Raw genomic sequence first — 15,454 nt, forward strand, 5'->3', positions numbered from 1 at the left:
CCCCGCCCCCGGAGGAGCTCTACCTCAGAGCCCCGCCTCCGCCCCGCCCACGGAGGAGCTCTACCTCAGAGCCCCGCTTCCGCCCTGCCCCCGGAGGAGCTCTATCTCAGAGCCCCGCCTCCGCCCCGCCCCCGGAGGAGCTCTACCTCAGAGCCCCGCCCCCGCCCCGCCCACGGAGGAGCCCCGCCCCCTCCAGGTGGAGCTCTAACCCGCGGGCGCCGGCACCGGCGCCCTCTACTTGCAGGTGTGCACGTCGTAGACGCGCGCGCACTCCTGGCAGCTCACGTAGCAGCACCAGTGGAAAACGCAGTGGCACTTCTCCCGCCGCTGCTCGGTGCGCGCGTTGTGGCCGCGGCCGCAGCACAGCAGGTCGCAGCCGTCTATGCCGTGCGAGCTCACGTTGCAGGTGCGGTCTCGCGTGCCGAAAGATCCCGTCTCGGGGTTGGGCTCACAGAAGTTGGGTGACGCCTCGTAGTAGACCAGGTCGCGCTCTGTGGGCACCTTGAAGTAGGTGTAGCGTGGCCGCAGGGTCTCCACCCAGCCGCGCGACTCGCGGTGCTTCTCCACCACCATCTCTGAGGCGCTGTCATACTTATCCTTGAGGAAGTCACCAATGGCGCGGAAGTCAGGCTGCGACCACCAGCAGGTCTTCACTTCACAGCTGCCCGAGAGCCCATGGCACTTGCATTTGAGGTGCATGTGACTGGCGATGGCCTACAGAAGCGGGCAAGCGGTGGAATCAGGGCAGGCCCTCAACCTCCCCACCTCCCCGGAGACTGGCTGTGCTCCTTGCCTTAGTCTTCCTTCCACTCATCTGTCAAACAATCCCCTAACCTGCTCCAAAAAGCGCTGGGACTCCCGGGCGGAGCAGACACCCTCTCCCAATGCCACCCTTGATGTGGTTCCCCTGGCAGACCCAAGATCCCTGGAGGGCAGGGACTGGGAAGCCCCCTTCTGGGCTGAGTCTACTTCTAGGCCATCTATGTTCAGTGAAGGAAAGAAGGGGCTGTAACATGTGACATGTAAGTGCAGGGGTGGAAAAGGGGAATGGTTCCTTCTAAGGGAAATACAAGACTTTGGTCTAAAGGATATGCACATAAGCTGGGTGGCAAGCCTGGGGGCTGACCTGAGCATGAATAATGCGAGTGGCTTGAGCACAGTATCTTCAGGGCCCAGAAAACTGGGTTTATTGCATTGTAGGGGACTGCTGAGAATTACATTATGTTTCTCCTGTGGGCATCCCAGCAGCAGGTTCTCTTCCCTTCTCTTTTTGGGGGAAGGAGTGGGGCTGGGGGTGAAAGGTCCTGTGATGTAATCAGAAATAGTCACCTGTGAGATCGTGAGATGTGGATGGTGGTCCAAACTGAGAAGTGCTGTTAAGTGCACACTGCATGCTGGGTCACACTAAATCCCCAGATTTCATAAGAGGATGTAAAATATCTCATTGAAAAATTTAATATTGATTGCATTACTGTCATGGTAACATGTTGGTTATATTGGGCTCAATAAAATGTATTATTTAAAACAAATTTCACCTGTTTCCTTTTAAAGTGTGGCTACTAGAAATTGATACATACTGTGTGGTTTTCATTACACTTCTATTGAACAGTGCTGGTCCAAGACTTCAGGTGGGCTCTGTGCCCAGATGCTTCCTCCACCCTGTTCCCCTCTCCTTGCTGTTTCTTCAACCCTTCCTTCTCATCCTGGAACTTTTTTAGGGGCTTCGTAAATTACACTCCCTCACCAAAGTCCAGTTCTGTCTAATCTTCATTTTCTTCTCTTTTGTGACCAAGCTTTTCCAAAGAGGAGCTGCCACTTCCCCATCTCTGCCTCCTAAGTCTTTAGTTTTAATTTTACTTTTGATCAAAGTTATATATGCATATTGGAGAAGGCAATGGCACCCCACTCCAGTACTCTTGCCTGGAAAATCCCATGGACGAAGGAGCCTGGTAGGCTACAGTCCATGGGGTCGCTAAGAGTCGGACACGACTGAGCGACTTCACTTTCACTTTTCCCTTTCATGCACTGGAGAAGGAAATGGCAACCCACTCCAGTATTCTTGTCTGGAGAATCCTAGGGACGGCGGAGCCTGGTGAGCTGCCGTCTATGGGGTTGCACAGAGTCGGACACGACTGAAGCGGCTTAGCAGCAACAGCAGCAGCATATATGCATATACTTTAAAGAGTCCAAGAGTTCCTAAGACCTGTTAAGAAAAACAGGAATTCTGCTCTCACAGTCTCATTAACAGCACTTTCCTGACCTGCTAGGGGCAGCACCTTGCACCTCTGCACTTCTAATAAGATGCTTGTCTTGACCCAGGTTTGATCCCTAGGTTGGGAAGATCCCCTGGAGAAGTGAATGGCTACCCACTCTAGTATCCTTGCCTGGAGAATCTAATGGACAGAGGAACCTGGTGGGCTACAGTCCATTGGATTGCAAACAGTTGGACACAACTGAGCAACTAACACTTTCACTTGTTACTTCTTGATATTTCAGTGTTTGGCATTGTCTTATGGACCTATCACCATGGAGGTACCATGGGGGGACCTTATGCCACAACTCTGATGCACAGTTTTCGCAAACCCCCTCCCTACCCTAAAAACTATAGATAGTTCCAGTTAGATCAAAACTTAGTGCTGACAGTGCTGAAAGTGAAAGTCACTCAGTTGTGTTTGATTCTTTGTGACCCCATGGACTATACAGTCCCTGGAACTCTCCAGGCCAGAATACTGGAGTGGGTAGCCTTTCCTTTCTCCAAGGGATCTTCCCAACCCAGGGATCAAACCCAGGTCTCCAGCATTGCAAGTGGACTCTTTACCAGCTTAGCCACCAGGGAAGCCCAAGAATACTGGACTGGGTAGCCTATCCCTTCTCCAGTGGATCTTCCCCACCCAGGAATCAAACTGGGGTCACCTGCCTTGCAGGCATATTCTTTATCAGTTGAGCTACCAGGGAAGCTGACAGTGTTGGGGCTGTGTTAAATGTTATACTTGGTTGAGCCACACGATGTGATTGCTTTTCTTTTTCTACAAAATGTTTTGTTGTTGCTGTTTTTAATGTGACAGATGAGACAGATTCAGTCTCATACACTCTCTAGTCATGTAAATATTCTCTTCAAGACTTTCAAACACACCAGATGTTCCATGGATTTCATTTTCTTGGAGACATCTTTTTCAAAGCCCTTCTGGTAAATTTTGTGAAATGTGCATGTCTGCAAACAAACCTTTTCTGCTTGAAAAGTTGAAAAGATGATTTAGCTTGGTATAAAAGTCTTGGCTTAAAATATTTCCCCCTTTCAGGATTCTGAAAGTATTGCTCTATTTTATTCTAGCTTTCACTGTTGTTCTTAGAAACACTGATGATATTTTGATTCCTGATCCTTTGCGTGAAATTAAATCTTTTTCTGGGAAGTTTGGAAGGCTTCTTTGTGTCATAGGCTGTGATTTTCACAATAAGTTTTCTTTTAAAATTTTTATTTATTTATTTTTGGCTGTGCTGGGTCTTTGTTGCTGTGAGTGGGGGCTACTCTTCATTGACATGTGTGGACTTTTTCATCGTGGTGGCTTCTCTTGTTGCAGCTCACGGGCTCTAGAGCACAGGCTCAGTAGTTGTGGTGCATGGGCTTAGTTGTACTGCATGTGGAATCTTCTCAGACCAGAGACTGAACCCATGTCCCTTGCACTGGCAGGCAGACTCAACCACTGCACCACCAAGAAAGCCCTCACAGTGAGTTTGGACATGGGTCTTCCCCTTTCTTGTGCTAATCACTTACGTGGCCTGTTTGGTCTGAACTTCTGGTCATCAGCTCTGGGAAACTTCTCGTCTTACTTCTTTACCAAATTTTCTCATCTTCATGTTCATCATTGTCTTTCTTGGACAGATCTTCTATATTTTCTATTCTTTCCTATTTTCCAGGTCTTTGTCTTTCTTCCTCTACTTTGTGGGAAGGCTGTCTCAACTGTCTTCCAACTTTTCTGCTGACATTTTTGCCATTCTATTTAAATTTCTAAGAGCCTCCTTTCCCCCCTAAATATTCTTTTAAGTTAACAGTTTATTCCAGTTTTATGGATTCAATGTATTAACTCTCTGGGGATAGTGATGGTTTTTTTGAAGTTTTCATCTCTCTTTATAACGTCTCTTTCCCATAAGTTTGGTTTTTGTTTATTTATTTTGGTCTTTATCTTTGTGGTTGTAGGAAGGCATCATGTTCAATGATCCCTAACTACCTGCTATATTTAAAAGTGGGGCACCAAAAACTTATTGGAACCTCCTGTATGCAGGGGAGACTCATGTACTTGGATCCTCACTGTAGAGTGATCTGGCCATGTTGCTTTTAGGGGAAACCTCACATCAATATCTTCAAGTCTCTTCTCTTGGATTGGTCTGATTTTCAGGGGAGAATCTTCAATTTTCCCGCCTAGAGCATACAAGATTCGCTGTGACACTAGGAGATTAAGAAGAGAAATGTGTATATAGACAGACTCCTTTCACTTGGGCAGCCTCACCCTCAGCAGTCCAGACATCTTCTGCTTTACCCTCATTAGGGAATAAGCCTCCAGGCTTCTGCCATGGTGATGGAGGGGTGTTGCAAGAGGTTGGACAGACTAACTGATAGGTTTAAAAGTACATTTAAAATAGATTTCAACCAATCTTTCTGTTTCCAAGCCCTATATCTATCTCTACTTCCCAAGATATCGGATACTAGAAATTCCTAGGTTGATTGCTTTAAGATTGGCTTTAGGTTAAAGTCAATCTAGTTTAAGAGTTTCTATTGGGGCAGGAGGAGAAGGGGACGACAGAGGATGAGATGGTTGGATGGCATCACCAACTCGATGGACATGGGTTTGGGTAAACTCCGGGAGTTGGTGATGGACAGGGAGGCCTGGCGTGCTATGATTCATGTGGTCGCAAAGAGTCGGACACGACTGAGCGACTGAACTGAACTGAACTGAACTGATTGGCTTAAGATTCAGCTTTCTTGACTGTACTGAGATATTGCTTTTTGCTTTCAAAGTTTTATTGCCTTTGTCCCCTTTTCTGTTTTCCATGTTCTCTATAGTTTATTTATGTATTTTAAAATTAATTCATTGTCATTTTAGTGATGTTCTAGGAGACTGAAGACAAAAATCCCTCGTATTTAGTTTGTCATTTTTTTAACTGGAAGCTCCCATTCAATTTTCGGGTCTACAATTTGTTTGTGATTCTTTCCCAAATCTATTATATTACATTTTAGCTTTGTGAACATAAGTAAGCATATTTTTTTCTCATAATCTGTGTCTAATAACTTCAGTATACGACTCTTGTTTCTGTTTTTGTTGTTGTTCTTGTTTTGCTTTATTTTGTTTGGCTGGTTATCACTCATTATGTCACCAGCTCATTTAATAGGTTATATTTGGTCATGTGTTGAACATTGTGTTTGAACAATTGTTTGTAGAAAAAAATATCAGTCTATCATAAGGTTATCATTCTCCGAAAAGGATTTGTCTTCTTTTTCCAGGTGCATGGGGATACCAGCAATTTGGGATCACCTTAATCCAGTTTTGAGATTTTGCTAGCCTGCACATGTGCACAAGGGCTTGTCTACTTCTGGTTTTCTTTTACTCCTCAGGAGCCCGCCTAAACTGAGGAATTATTTCCCAGACATAGAACCTCTGATGGTCCCTTTTAGCTCGGTGAGGCTGTTGAAAGTGCAGCTCAGCATATATACTTTTTTCTCAGACCAGCAAATGACCCCTGGATAAAAGCGGCCCTAGGCACCAGGCTTGGAGTCTATAGTCTCCCTCTGAACTTTGAACTGCTAATTCCTCACTATATGGTTAGCTATCTGACACTTAACAATTATTTTTTTTGGAAGTGTAGTATACATGTAAAAGTTTATATGTCATAAGCATGAAATATGACAAAATTTCACAAATTACCAGCCTCAGAACACCAGCTCCACCAGCCTCAGACACTAGCTCCTCAGAAACTCCCTTCATGCTCTCTTCCAGTTGTTGCTGTCTTTCCTGCCAGGGCATGTATTCCAACAGCATTTCCTTGATGACTAGTGATATTGATCACCTTTTCACATATTCACACATATTGGTCATTTCTAGATTTTCTTTTGTGAAGTGGCCAACTTTCTATTGGGTTATCAGTCTTTTTCTTATTACTTTGTAGAGTTCTTTTTATACTATAATTTTAATATACAGGTTGAGTGTATATATTGTGAATCTCTCCTCCTGTATGGATTGCCTTTTCAGTTTCATGGTGGTGCAGTTTTATAAATTTTAATACATTCTGCATTATCACATTTTTCTTTCATTATGAGTGCCTTTTTGGCCTCTTTAGGAAATCTTTGCCTACTCCAAGGTCACAAAGATATTTTCTTATATTTTCTTCTAAACATTCTTTGTATACTCTTTCCTATTGGAAATGGGAAATTGATTTTTTTTTAAGTATGGTGTGAAGTAGGGGTCAAGATTAATTCTTTACCATATTGTTATCCAATTGACTGAGCATACTTTATTGAAAAGACCATTTCCCCCTTTGCACTGCACTGTCTTCTTCCCTGTGATAAGTCAAGTAACCGTATCAGGTGCGTATTCTATACTTGTAAAGGGTGCTTTTTAGTTTCATCCTACATTTGTACTTGTCTTTAGTCAGAAGATTAATGTGAGTCACCAAGTTCCCTGTTGTCGGAAATTAAATGTTCACTCTTCAGCCCTTTGCAATGCCCCAGTTTCACTGGCCAAGGTCAGAGCCAGCTCTACTGGACATTTTTCAGCCCCTACACACATCACTTCCTATCAGCAGTTTCCCACTGACCCTCTAATCAAGTTCTTTTTTTTTTTTTTTTTTTAAAAAAGGCTCACAAAGCCTTTTACAGCTTGGTCTCTGGCAGCCTCTCCATTCCCCACATCTTTCTTTCTCTCTTCTCCGTATTCTGCCTGAACTAACTCATGTGCCTTCTTTCACTATGGGTTACCCAGCGGCTCTCCTGGCTTCCCCTCATCTCACTTCAGTTCAGTTCAGTCGCTCAATCGTGTCCGACTCTTTGCGAATCCAGGCTTTGCGAACTGCAGCACGCCAGGCTTCCCTGTCTGCCAATGATTCTGCTTGTCTCCACTCACCACCTCTGTCAGTAGAAGTCTTTTTGGAAACTGCAGTCTGGGTCTGACCTCTCCTCTATGCCCAGATCACCTTGCGTGTGTGTGTGTATGTGCATTTCTTCATTGGAGGACTTACCACACTGTGGTGTAGCAGCCTGGCTGTCTCCCTCCTGGAATGTGCAGGAGCAGGCCTTTCTCCCGTCCCTCCTTCCTTGTGACCCCCAACATCACAGGCAGACCTGCCATCCTGTGAGAATGCCCTAGACCTCGTGGAGCAACTGGACAGCCCTGTGTTTCAGACACTCCTGGGCAGGAGGTGAGCAGACCTCCAGTTTGGCCATCAGATACATCCCTCCCACGGCCCACCACTCTGCCTCCAGCAGGCCCCAGCCCTCACGGGGCCAGGGCACACATCCTACTCAGAGAGCTTCTGTTTCCCAGAGACCCGCAGGGGTGTGGTCTCAGGGATTTCTGCTTCACCCCAGGACTGAAGTGGCCACAGACGTACCTGGCGCCCAGCCTCATTGTTGTGTCGGTTCATCGCGGAGCGAGCGTCCGGGCGGTTCTCCCGCGCATCTGCGAACTCCCGAGACACCATCCCGCCGAACTCGATGTCTTCGCTGCAGCCGCCCCACTTCCAGCCCTCACCGGGCGAGCCCTGATGGCGGCCGCTGCAGCCGCAGATGGCAGCGGAGCCCTCGGCGCAAGAGCGCGTCACCGCGAAGGCAACGCCGGCAGAGGCGATGGCGTGCACGAAGGCGGACTCCCGAGTAGCTGCGAAAAGAGATGACTTGCTTGGCAGGACCCGGCATGGCTGGGTGGGGCTGGCCGTGGGGGGCGTGGCTGCCTCTTCCCGGGCTGGGCCCTGGGCAGCCACAGTGGGCGTGGGGTGCTAGACTCGCAGCGCGGTAACCGCGGTACAGTGATGGGGAGGCAGGGCTGGTGGGACAGGAGCGCGCGTCCCCGAGTAAGGACTCAAGAAGGGGAGAGAGCTTCCCCAAAGAAAGTATACGGAGAGCTGAGGAGCCAAGGTAAGATGCTGGACATCACTTGTCATGGAGAACCGCAGGGACGGTTGAAACCAGAATAGTCAGATCATAACCAGTTTTGGTAAGGATGTAGAGAAATCAGAACTTTGTAGACTGCTGGCTGGAAGGAAACTGGTGCCTCCCGCTTGGAAATCGATTTGGCAGCTTCTTGAAAACATATACCTACCCTATGACCTGGTCATTCGCCTCTAAAGCATTAACCCTGGAGAAAACCTGTGTGCATGTAAAGACCAGGAAGCAAATGTCACTGCAACTTTATTTGTAATAGTCCTAAACTGAGTTCTAACGGAGAAGGCAATGGCACCCCATTCCAGTACTCTTGCCTGGAAAATCCCATGGACGGAGGAGCCTGGTAGGCTACAGTCCATGGGGTCGCTAAGAGTCGGACACGACTGAGTGACTTCACTTTCACTTTTCCCTTTCATGCACTGGAGAAGGAAATGGCAATCCACTCCAGTATTCTTGCCTGGAGAATCCCAGGGACGGTGGAGCCTGATGGACTGCCGTCTATGGGGTCGCACAGAGTCGGACACGACTGAAGCGACTTAGCAGCAGCAGCAGCAGCAGCAAACTGAGTTCTAAAATGTCTATCAATAGGTGAATGGATGAAAAATAGTGGCATAAGGTAAATAAGTCATGGGTTACAGATGGCAACTAGAATTAACATTGTATATTTGGAAGTTGTTAAGAACATAGATCTTAAAGTTCTCATCATAAGAAAATGTCTTGTAACCATGTGGGGTCATGGATGTTAAACTTATTGTGGTGATCACGTCACAGTGTGTACAAACACTAAATCATTATGTTGTAGTTGTAGTAGCAGTAGTGTTAGTCATTCAGTTGTGTCTGACTCTTTGCAACTCCATGGACTGTAGCCCACCAGGCTCCTCTGTCTATGGGATTTTCCAGACAAGAATACTGGGGTGGGTAGCCATTCCCTTCTCCAGGGGATCTTCCCGATTCAGGGAATGAATCAGGGTCTCCTGCATTTCAGGCAGATTCTTTACCATCTGAGCCACCAGGGAAGCCCATTACTATTTTGTACACCTAAACTAATATAATGTTATATGTCAATTATATTTCAATTAAAACCTGTGGCATATTTATGAAGTGGAATTCTATTTAGCATACCAGGAAAGACAGATTGGATGAATCTCAAAATAATTATGTGGATTGATTAAAAGGGAGACAAAAAGGCAGATACTCCTTCTAGTGTCCTCCTAACCCATGGTGGAGCCCTCCTACCCAGATGTCCTTGTTGGAAGCTTCCAGCAGCCCTGCTCAGGGTGCGGCTCCTGGTTCACATGCTGCCCACTTGTGCCTCTTTTACTGCCTGCACACCCTTCCCTTCTTCCACTTCAGACACTAGGTACTGAGAGACCCAGCAGAAGGGTCACCTCTTCTGGAACCGTCTGAAGGTCAGTGCCTTCATGTGTACTTTGCCCTGTGCTGGCCCCTCATGTTTGGGTCTGGAACGGAATGCCTCTCAGGAACTGGCAGACTGCTTCTGACCTGATATTGGAGCTGCTGGGCCCCTGAATGCTGCCTTCTCCTTCTCTACATGGAGGAACTGAGTCAGGGGATGTGGCATTTGTTTTTAGAAGGCCACTGGGGGATGGCTGAAGCTTAGGAAGAAAAAGCCAGTGGGGCTGAACTGGATCAGACAGGCATGTGAGGGAGTCAGCAGAGGCCTGCCTTGGAGAGGCCAGCTGCAGGGGGTTGCTGAGTGTGGGAGGGCTCGCCTCACCCTGCAGACAGAACCCTAGAGGAGCTGGTCTCAAAGGACAGGCAGGAAGTCAGCAGAGGAAAAACAGGAGGCAGGGGTATTCTGCATGGGGGCTCACGAAGTCAGGGCCCCAGGTGGGGAGGGGCTGGGCTGGCAGGACCCGAGGGAAATACAGGGCATGTGGGGGACAGCCTGGACTTTGCAGAGGCTGGATCCTCAGCCAGGCTTTCCCAGACGATATGAATGAATGCATCAATGCATCATGCCTCCTGAGTGTGTGCAAACATTTCTTCAAGGCACCAAGCCATGATCTGCTCCAGGTGGAGGACAAGGTCCTGGGGGTACCCTGGGTCCTGTATGAACTCATATAACTCACTCACTCCTCAAATCACCACTCCACACGTGTGTGGAGCACCTGCTGTTTGCCAAACCCTACTGGAGAAACAGCAGGGAGCAAGATAACCTCATGAAGCTTACCTGCTGATTACCAAGAATTTTAAAATCCCAGGTAAAAAATTGCTATGGACTGAGGAGTGAGCTGGAGAGACACAGGAACAGGACCAACCAGGGCCTTCTGTGTCTGTCAGGGGGTATATGCCCCACTTTCTCCCTGAGCTCTTCCTGGGCAGAGGCCCCACCGCAGGCCTGGACAGTGCAAGGGCTCGAAATGGCTACAGGAGAGTCGTCCCAAGGGGCTGCTATCTCCTCACCCCACATCAGTGCTCAGGAGGCTTTTTCCTGGGAGGGGGATGGAGAGGGGCTCCACCCTGGGGAGCAAGCAGAGGTTTGGGGTTTCTCCCCACACTTCCTCCAACTGCATGGTCTTACCTGCTCCCAGGTTTACAGCCAAGGATGTGTGTCCCAAAACTCAGGCAGCAGAGTCAGGGAAGTGGTAAGATAGGGTTCCAGCCAGCAGTGTGCACACACTCAGACTCACCCACACATCTTGGTACACATCCACACACACCTGCCACTGAGAAAAGCACATTGACTCCTATACTAGGAACACACAGGGTGGGATGTGTCTGAGAAAGCACCCTAGGCACCAGCCTATTGATAGCTGCGAGGCTCCACCCTGCTTTTGGTGACTTTTTTCTGTGGATTTGCCAACACTTCTGAATGGTCCTCTGCAGACCACAACCAACCTATGTACTCCCCATGTTTTCCCAGAGCAGGCCTGGACACCTGCTTCTTTCTGGAAACGCCCAGGTGGCAAGCACCCAGTCACAAACCTAGAAAGGGACTCCCCATTTCTCCCCCATCAGCCTCCCACTGACAGCTTGGTTGGGATCTGCCCAAGTCTGAAGGCTGCTCTGGTCTCTTGAAATGGCCGTGGCCCATCTTGCCTCTCCTGGTTCTCAACCATGAGTCCAGACCTCAGAATCTCCCACTTGCATCAGAAGAGGATCCTAGTTGGGACAGGCGCCTCCAGCTTCCAGCTTCCCCTCACCCCCATACACACACACAAACACACACACACACACACAAACACACGCACATATATATATATATATATAGACACTCTCACCTCTCATACCCATATATGCATGCACACACAGACACACACATATATGCACACACTCACACAAGTATGCACATCCCCCTATACATACTGTAGGAAGAACGCTCTGTCCAGAGCCCATCGGGCCCTGCCAAGCCCCTTCTCCAGTCCTTGCCACTGTGTCCTTGCTTGACTCACACACAGGCTGACTCTGCTCCACCTGCTGCCCTTTCAGCCCCGATCACCACTTCCTGGCCTCCAGCCACACTCAGCCCTCGTCCTTCCCCTGGGTTCTTTCCAGCTGCTTCTCTGCTGATGTGCGTCTGCTGTGTCCCCATCCCTGCTCTTTGGGGATCCTAGGATGCAGTCTGGGCTTGGGCCACGCCTGGCCCTGGAGCCCTAGGGCTCCCCAAGGACTTCAGGAGGACCCTCTCATACCCATTCTGCCCGAAAGCTCCCTGAGGTGGGGGCTGTGTCCTGTTCACCTTTTGTTTCTAATCTGTAGCCCCAGGCCTCCCACAGATGGTTATTGGTGAGCGAGGGCCTGGTCAGAGGAGAGGGCAGAGGCCCTGGGCTGGGGCAGGGAGTCCAGGAGGGTCTGAGCACACCTGGACAGGCCCACCTCATGGGACTTGGCTCTCTGCCCCTCCCTACTCAGCTTGTCCTGGAACAAATTCAGGACAGCTCCCCTCACTGTCCTCTTTCCCAAACATCAGCCAGGCAGCTGCCTCTCAAGCCCCTGTCCTGTTACCCTTTTATAATACAACTGATTAGTTTCAGGGCGGCCTGGAGCCGCTTCCTGCTGACTCAAGGCACACATGACATGGACATAGACCCCCTTCTTTCCTGTTCTTCCACTCAGCAGAGCCCCCACCCTTATTTTGTCTTCTCAAGGCCTCAGGTTGTCCCTCAACTCCAACTCTTTGGAGGCTGGGCTAACCTGATTCTCACCCCTCCAGGGTCCTGGTCTGGTGTCTCCCCTCCTGCCCATCCAGTGACCCTGGGTTAAGGGCTGTGAGCTGGAGGTCTGGGGGTTCCTAACCACCCCTCCCAGGGCACGGTAGAGCCAGTATGTCCTGGGCATTCCTGGAACCCACTGCACACAGCCTGATGCCTCCCCTACCACGTGCTCTCTGGTGGCCCTTCTCAAGGGCCAAGTCTCCAAGTCCTGAATATGCTCCCCCAGGTCCCTCTGAGCCTGTCCCCAGAGGGCCCACAGGGTGAGCCCTGTAGGAGGATCCTGCCTTCTGTCTCTGCCTCTGCTCTGCACCCTCTACTAGCCCCTGTTCCCCTCCCCTCTCCAGCTACTGAGATAAGGAGAGAGAAAGTGGGCCTGGGGCTTTGCCCTGCCCTGAAAGGGCTTGGAGATCTCTGCTTATCAAGCTCAGGCAAACAGTCCAGGGCTTCCAGAGAACTTGAGGGGAAGGGTGTGCGGGGATTGGGAGGGGTGTTCCCCCTTGAACTTAGAGGAAAAATCTCATTCCTGCCCTGCTCTGTCACCAACTAGCTGTGTGAGCCCGCACACTTCTCTCTCCTCTGGGTACCTCTGTTTCCTTTTCTGTCAAATGAGGAGAGGGTCTCCTCACAAATAAAGATCTGAGGACCAAGGACACTTTGGAGCAGGCCTTCAAATTGCTCATGAGGGAAAGAAGCCTTACGAAGACCATAAGCCAAAAAAAAAAAAAGTAAGATGGTTCTTTCTGGCAAAGAAAATCCTTTTAAAATTGATGATGACACAGGTCTTTAAGCAGTTACCAGAGAAACTGATCAGTCACAAAGGGAAAACCTGAAACTTTGCATTGGGGAACTATGATAGGTCCCTCCTCACCAGAGAAATTGGGGTTGCCATCACCAGCAACGGGACAGAAAACAGACGGATGGATGCCATGTGCCTCCTAAGACGATGTCCCAAGGAAATTCCACCCTCTTTGAGGCGTTTTAAAGATCTAATTATCAGGAAACATCAGACACCCCCAAAGGCCTAACCAAATTCCTCCTGGTTTCAAGGGCATGAAGGGCAAGGCCTGGGCTGAAGAGCCCATGGACCTGGGCTGGGACCCTGGACAGGTAAGGGACATTAGTGGAAAAATGGATGAGATCTGGGAAAAGCCTAGAGTTTAGTTAGTAGTGACGGATCTTGGTTTTGATGGATCTAGCTGGATTTGTGTCATGTCAGCAATGGGGAGGCCTGGGAGGAGATCTGGATTCCTGTAATGTTTCTGTAAGTCTACACAATTATTTTCAAAGAAAAAGTTAAAACACATTCTGATGCTGTGCAGAAGACCCCTAGAATGCCCAGATGACATCCCACAGCTGTGGGGCTTTTAACCCAGGAAACCACGAAGGAAACACTCAGGGTGTTCATTCTTGTTTGTTGTTTTAGTTGCTCAGTTGTGTCTAACTCTTTGCGATCCCATCGACTGTAGCCTGCCAGGCTCCTCTGTCCATGGGATTCTCCAAGCAAGAACACTGGAGTGGGTTGCCATTCCCTTCTTCGGGGGATCTTCCAGACCCAGGGATCAAACCTGAGTCTTCTGCTTTGGCAGGCAGGTTCTTTCCCACTGAGCCACCAGGGAAGCCCACGTGTTTGTTTACTCTATCCCTAAAACGAGGTTTATTGTAGACTTATAGAAGTCTTTCAACCTAAAGTTCTTGTCAATATGTAACAGTAATATACCAACAAAGTCCAGAACATAACCCTCCCAAAATCATGAGCTGAATTTGGGGGTGTCTGATGTTTCCAGAGCATGTCTGAAAACTCGTGTGTTTTTCTGGATAGATTGTTTTTATCAGATTTCCACAGGGGTTTGAACCAAGAAAGTCATGACCTTCTGGAGAAGCCTCAGTTTAGAGAGGAAGGGGCAGAGGGCTCCCCTGAGGTCATGGGCTGGGAGGGCACAGGAGCAACTCCAGTTACAGCAAAATTTTAGCCACAAACAGCAGACACACAGATAGGGAGAGAGAATCATTCTGCCTGTGGGAAGAGAAATTGCTTCTTGGAGATGAGACTGGAAATATCCCATCACCAGCAAAATGCTTTCTTTTGAATGGACTATGGCAGGTCAAGAGAGGAGGAAGGGACACAAGCTATGGGAGGGGGGTGCATTGCTAGAATAGAGGCTACATGAGCTGTTAGGGCTCCTCAAGCCTGCTATGTGCCAGCTTAGGACTCTCATTCCCACACTGCAGTCTGGGATTGGGAAAAGGAAGAAGAAAGGGAATCTCCTAAAAGAGTCTTTTTGTAAGACAAGTGTCTTCCATCAAGAAAATCATATTCCCCAGAAGCTTGATATTTTTTCATTGTTGTTCAGTTGCCCAGTCATGTCCGACTCTTTGCGACCCCATGGACTGTAGCACGTCAGGCCCCCCTGTCCCTCACCATGTCCCAAAGTTTGTCCAAGTTCGTGGCCATTGCATCGGTGATGCCATCCAGCCATCTCATTCTCTGACACCCTCTTCTGCTTCTGCCCTCAATCTTTTCCAGCATCAGGGACTTTTCCAATGAGTAAGCTATTTGCAATCAGATGACCAACATACTGGAGCTTCAGCACCTAACGAGTATTCAGGCTTGATTTCCCTTAAGATTGACTGGTTTGATCTCCTTGCTGTTCAAGGGACTCTCAGGAGTCTTCTCTAGCACCACAGTTTGAAGGCATCAATTCTTTGGCACTCTGCCTTCTTTATGGTCCAGCTCTCACAACTGTATGTGACCACTGGAAAGACCATAGCCTTGACTATATGGACCTTTGTCGGCAGAGTAATGTCTCTGCTTTTCAATACACTGTCTAGGTTTGTCATAGCTTTCCTGCCAAGAAGCAATCATCTTCTGAATTCATGGGTGCAGTCACCATCCTCAGTGATTTTAGAGCCCAAGAAGAGGAAATATGTCACTACTTCCACATTTTCCCCTTCTATTTGCTGTTAAGTAACAGGGCTGGATGCCATGATCTTAGTTTTTTAATATTTAGCTTTAAGCCGGCCTTTTCACTCTCTTCCTTTACCTCATCAAGAGGCTCTTTAGTTCCTAATTGCTAATAGTTGTTTCATTAGCAATTATTTATTCAGCTCATTCAAAGGATCAATGAGC

General features: G+C 48.6%; 1 protein-coding gene across 1 annotated transcript in view; it reads right to left on the reverse strand.

The window, feature by feature from the left end:
• Window positions 1-234: 234 nt before the first annotated feature.
• The window catches only part of WNT3A (Wnt family member 3A), a 68,296-nt gene continuing 53,076 nt past the window's right edge, over window positions 235-15,454 (reverse strand). The window contains exons 3-4 of the mRNA XM_081497825.1: window positions 7,600-7,865; window positions 235-714 (exon numbers count right to left, since the gene is read on the reverse strand). Coding sequence (XP_081353951.1) covers window positions 235-714; window positions 7,600-7,865 — 746 coding nt within the window. The remainder of the gene's footprint in view (window positions 715-7,599; window positions 7,866-15,454) is intronic.

This window comes from Giraffa tippelskirchi, chromosome 6, assembly GCF_054371585.1.
Source record: "Giraffa tippelskirchi isolate mGirTip1 chromosome 6, T2T-mGirTip1v1.2.pri, whole genome shotgun sequence".
In the NCBI taxonomy this organism is placed as follows: domain Eukaryota; kingdom Metazoa; phylum Chordata; class Mammalia; order Artiodactyla; family Giraffidae; genus Giraffa; species Giraffa tippelskirchi.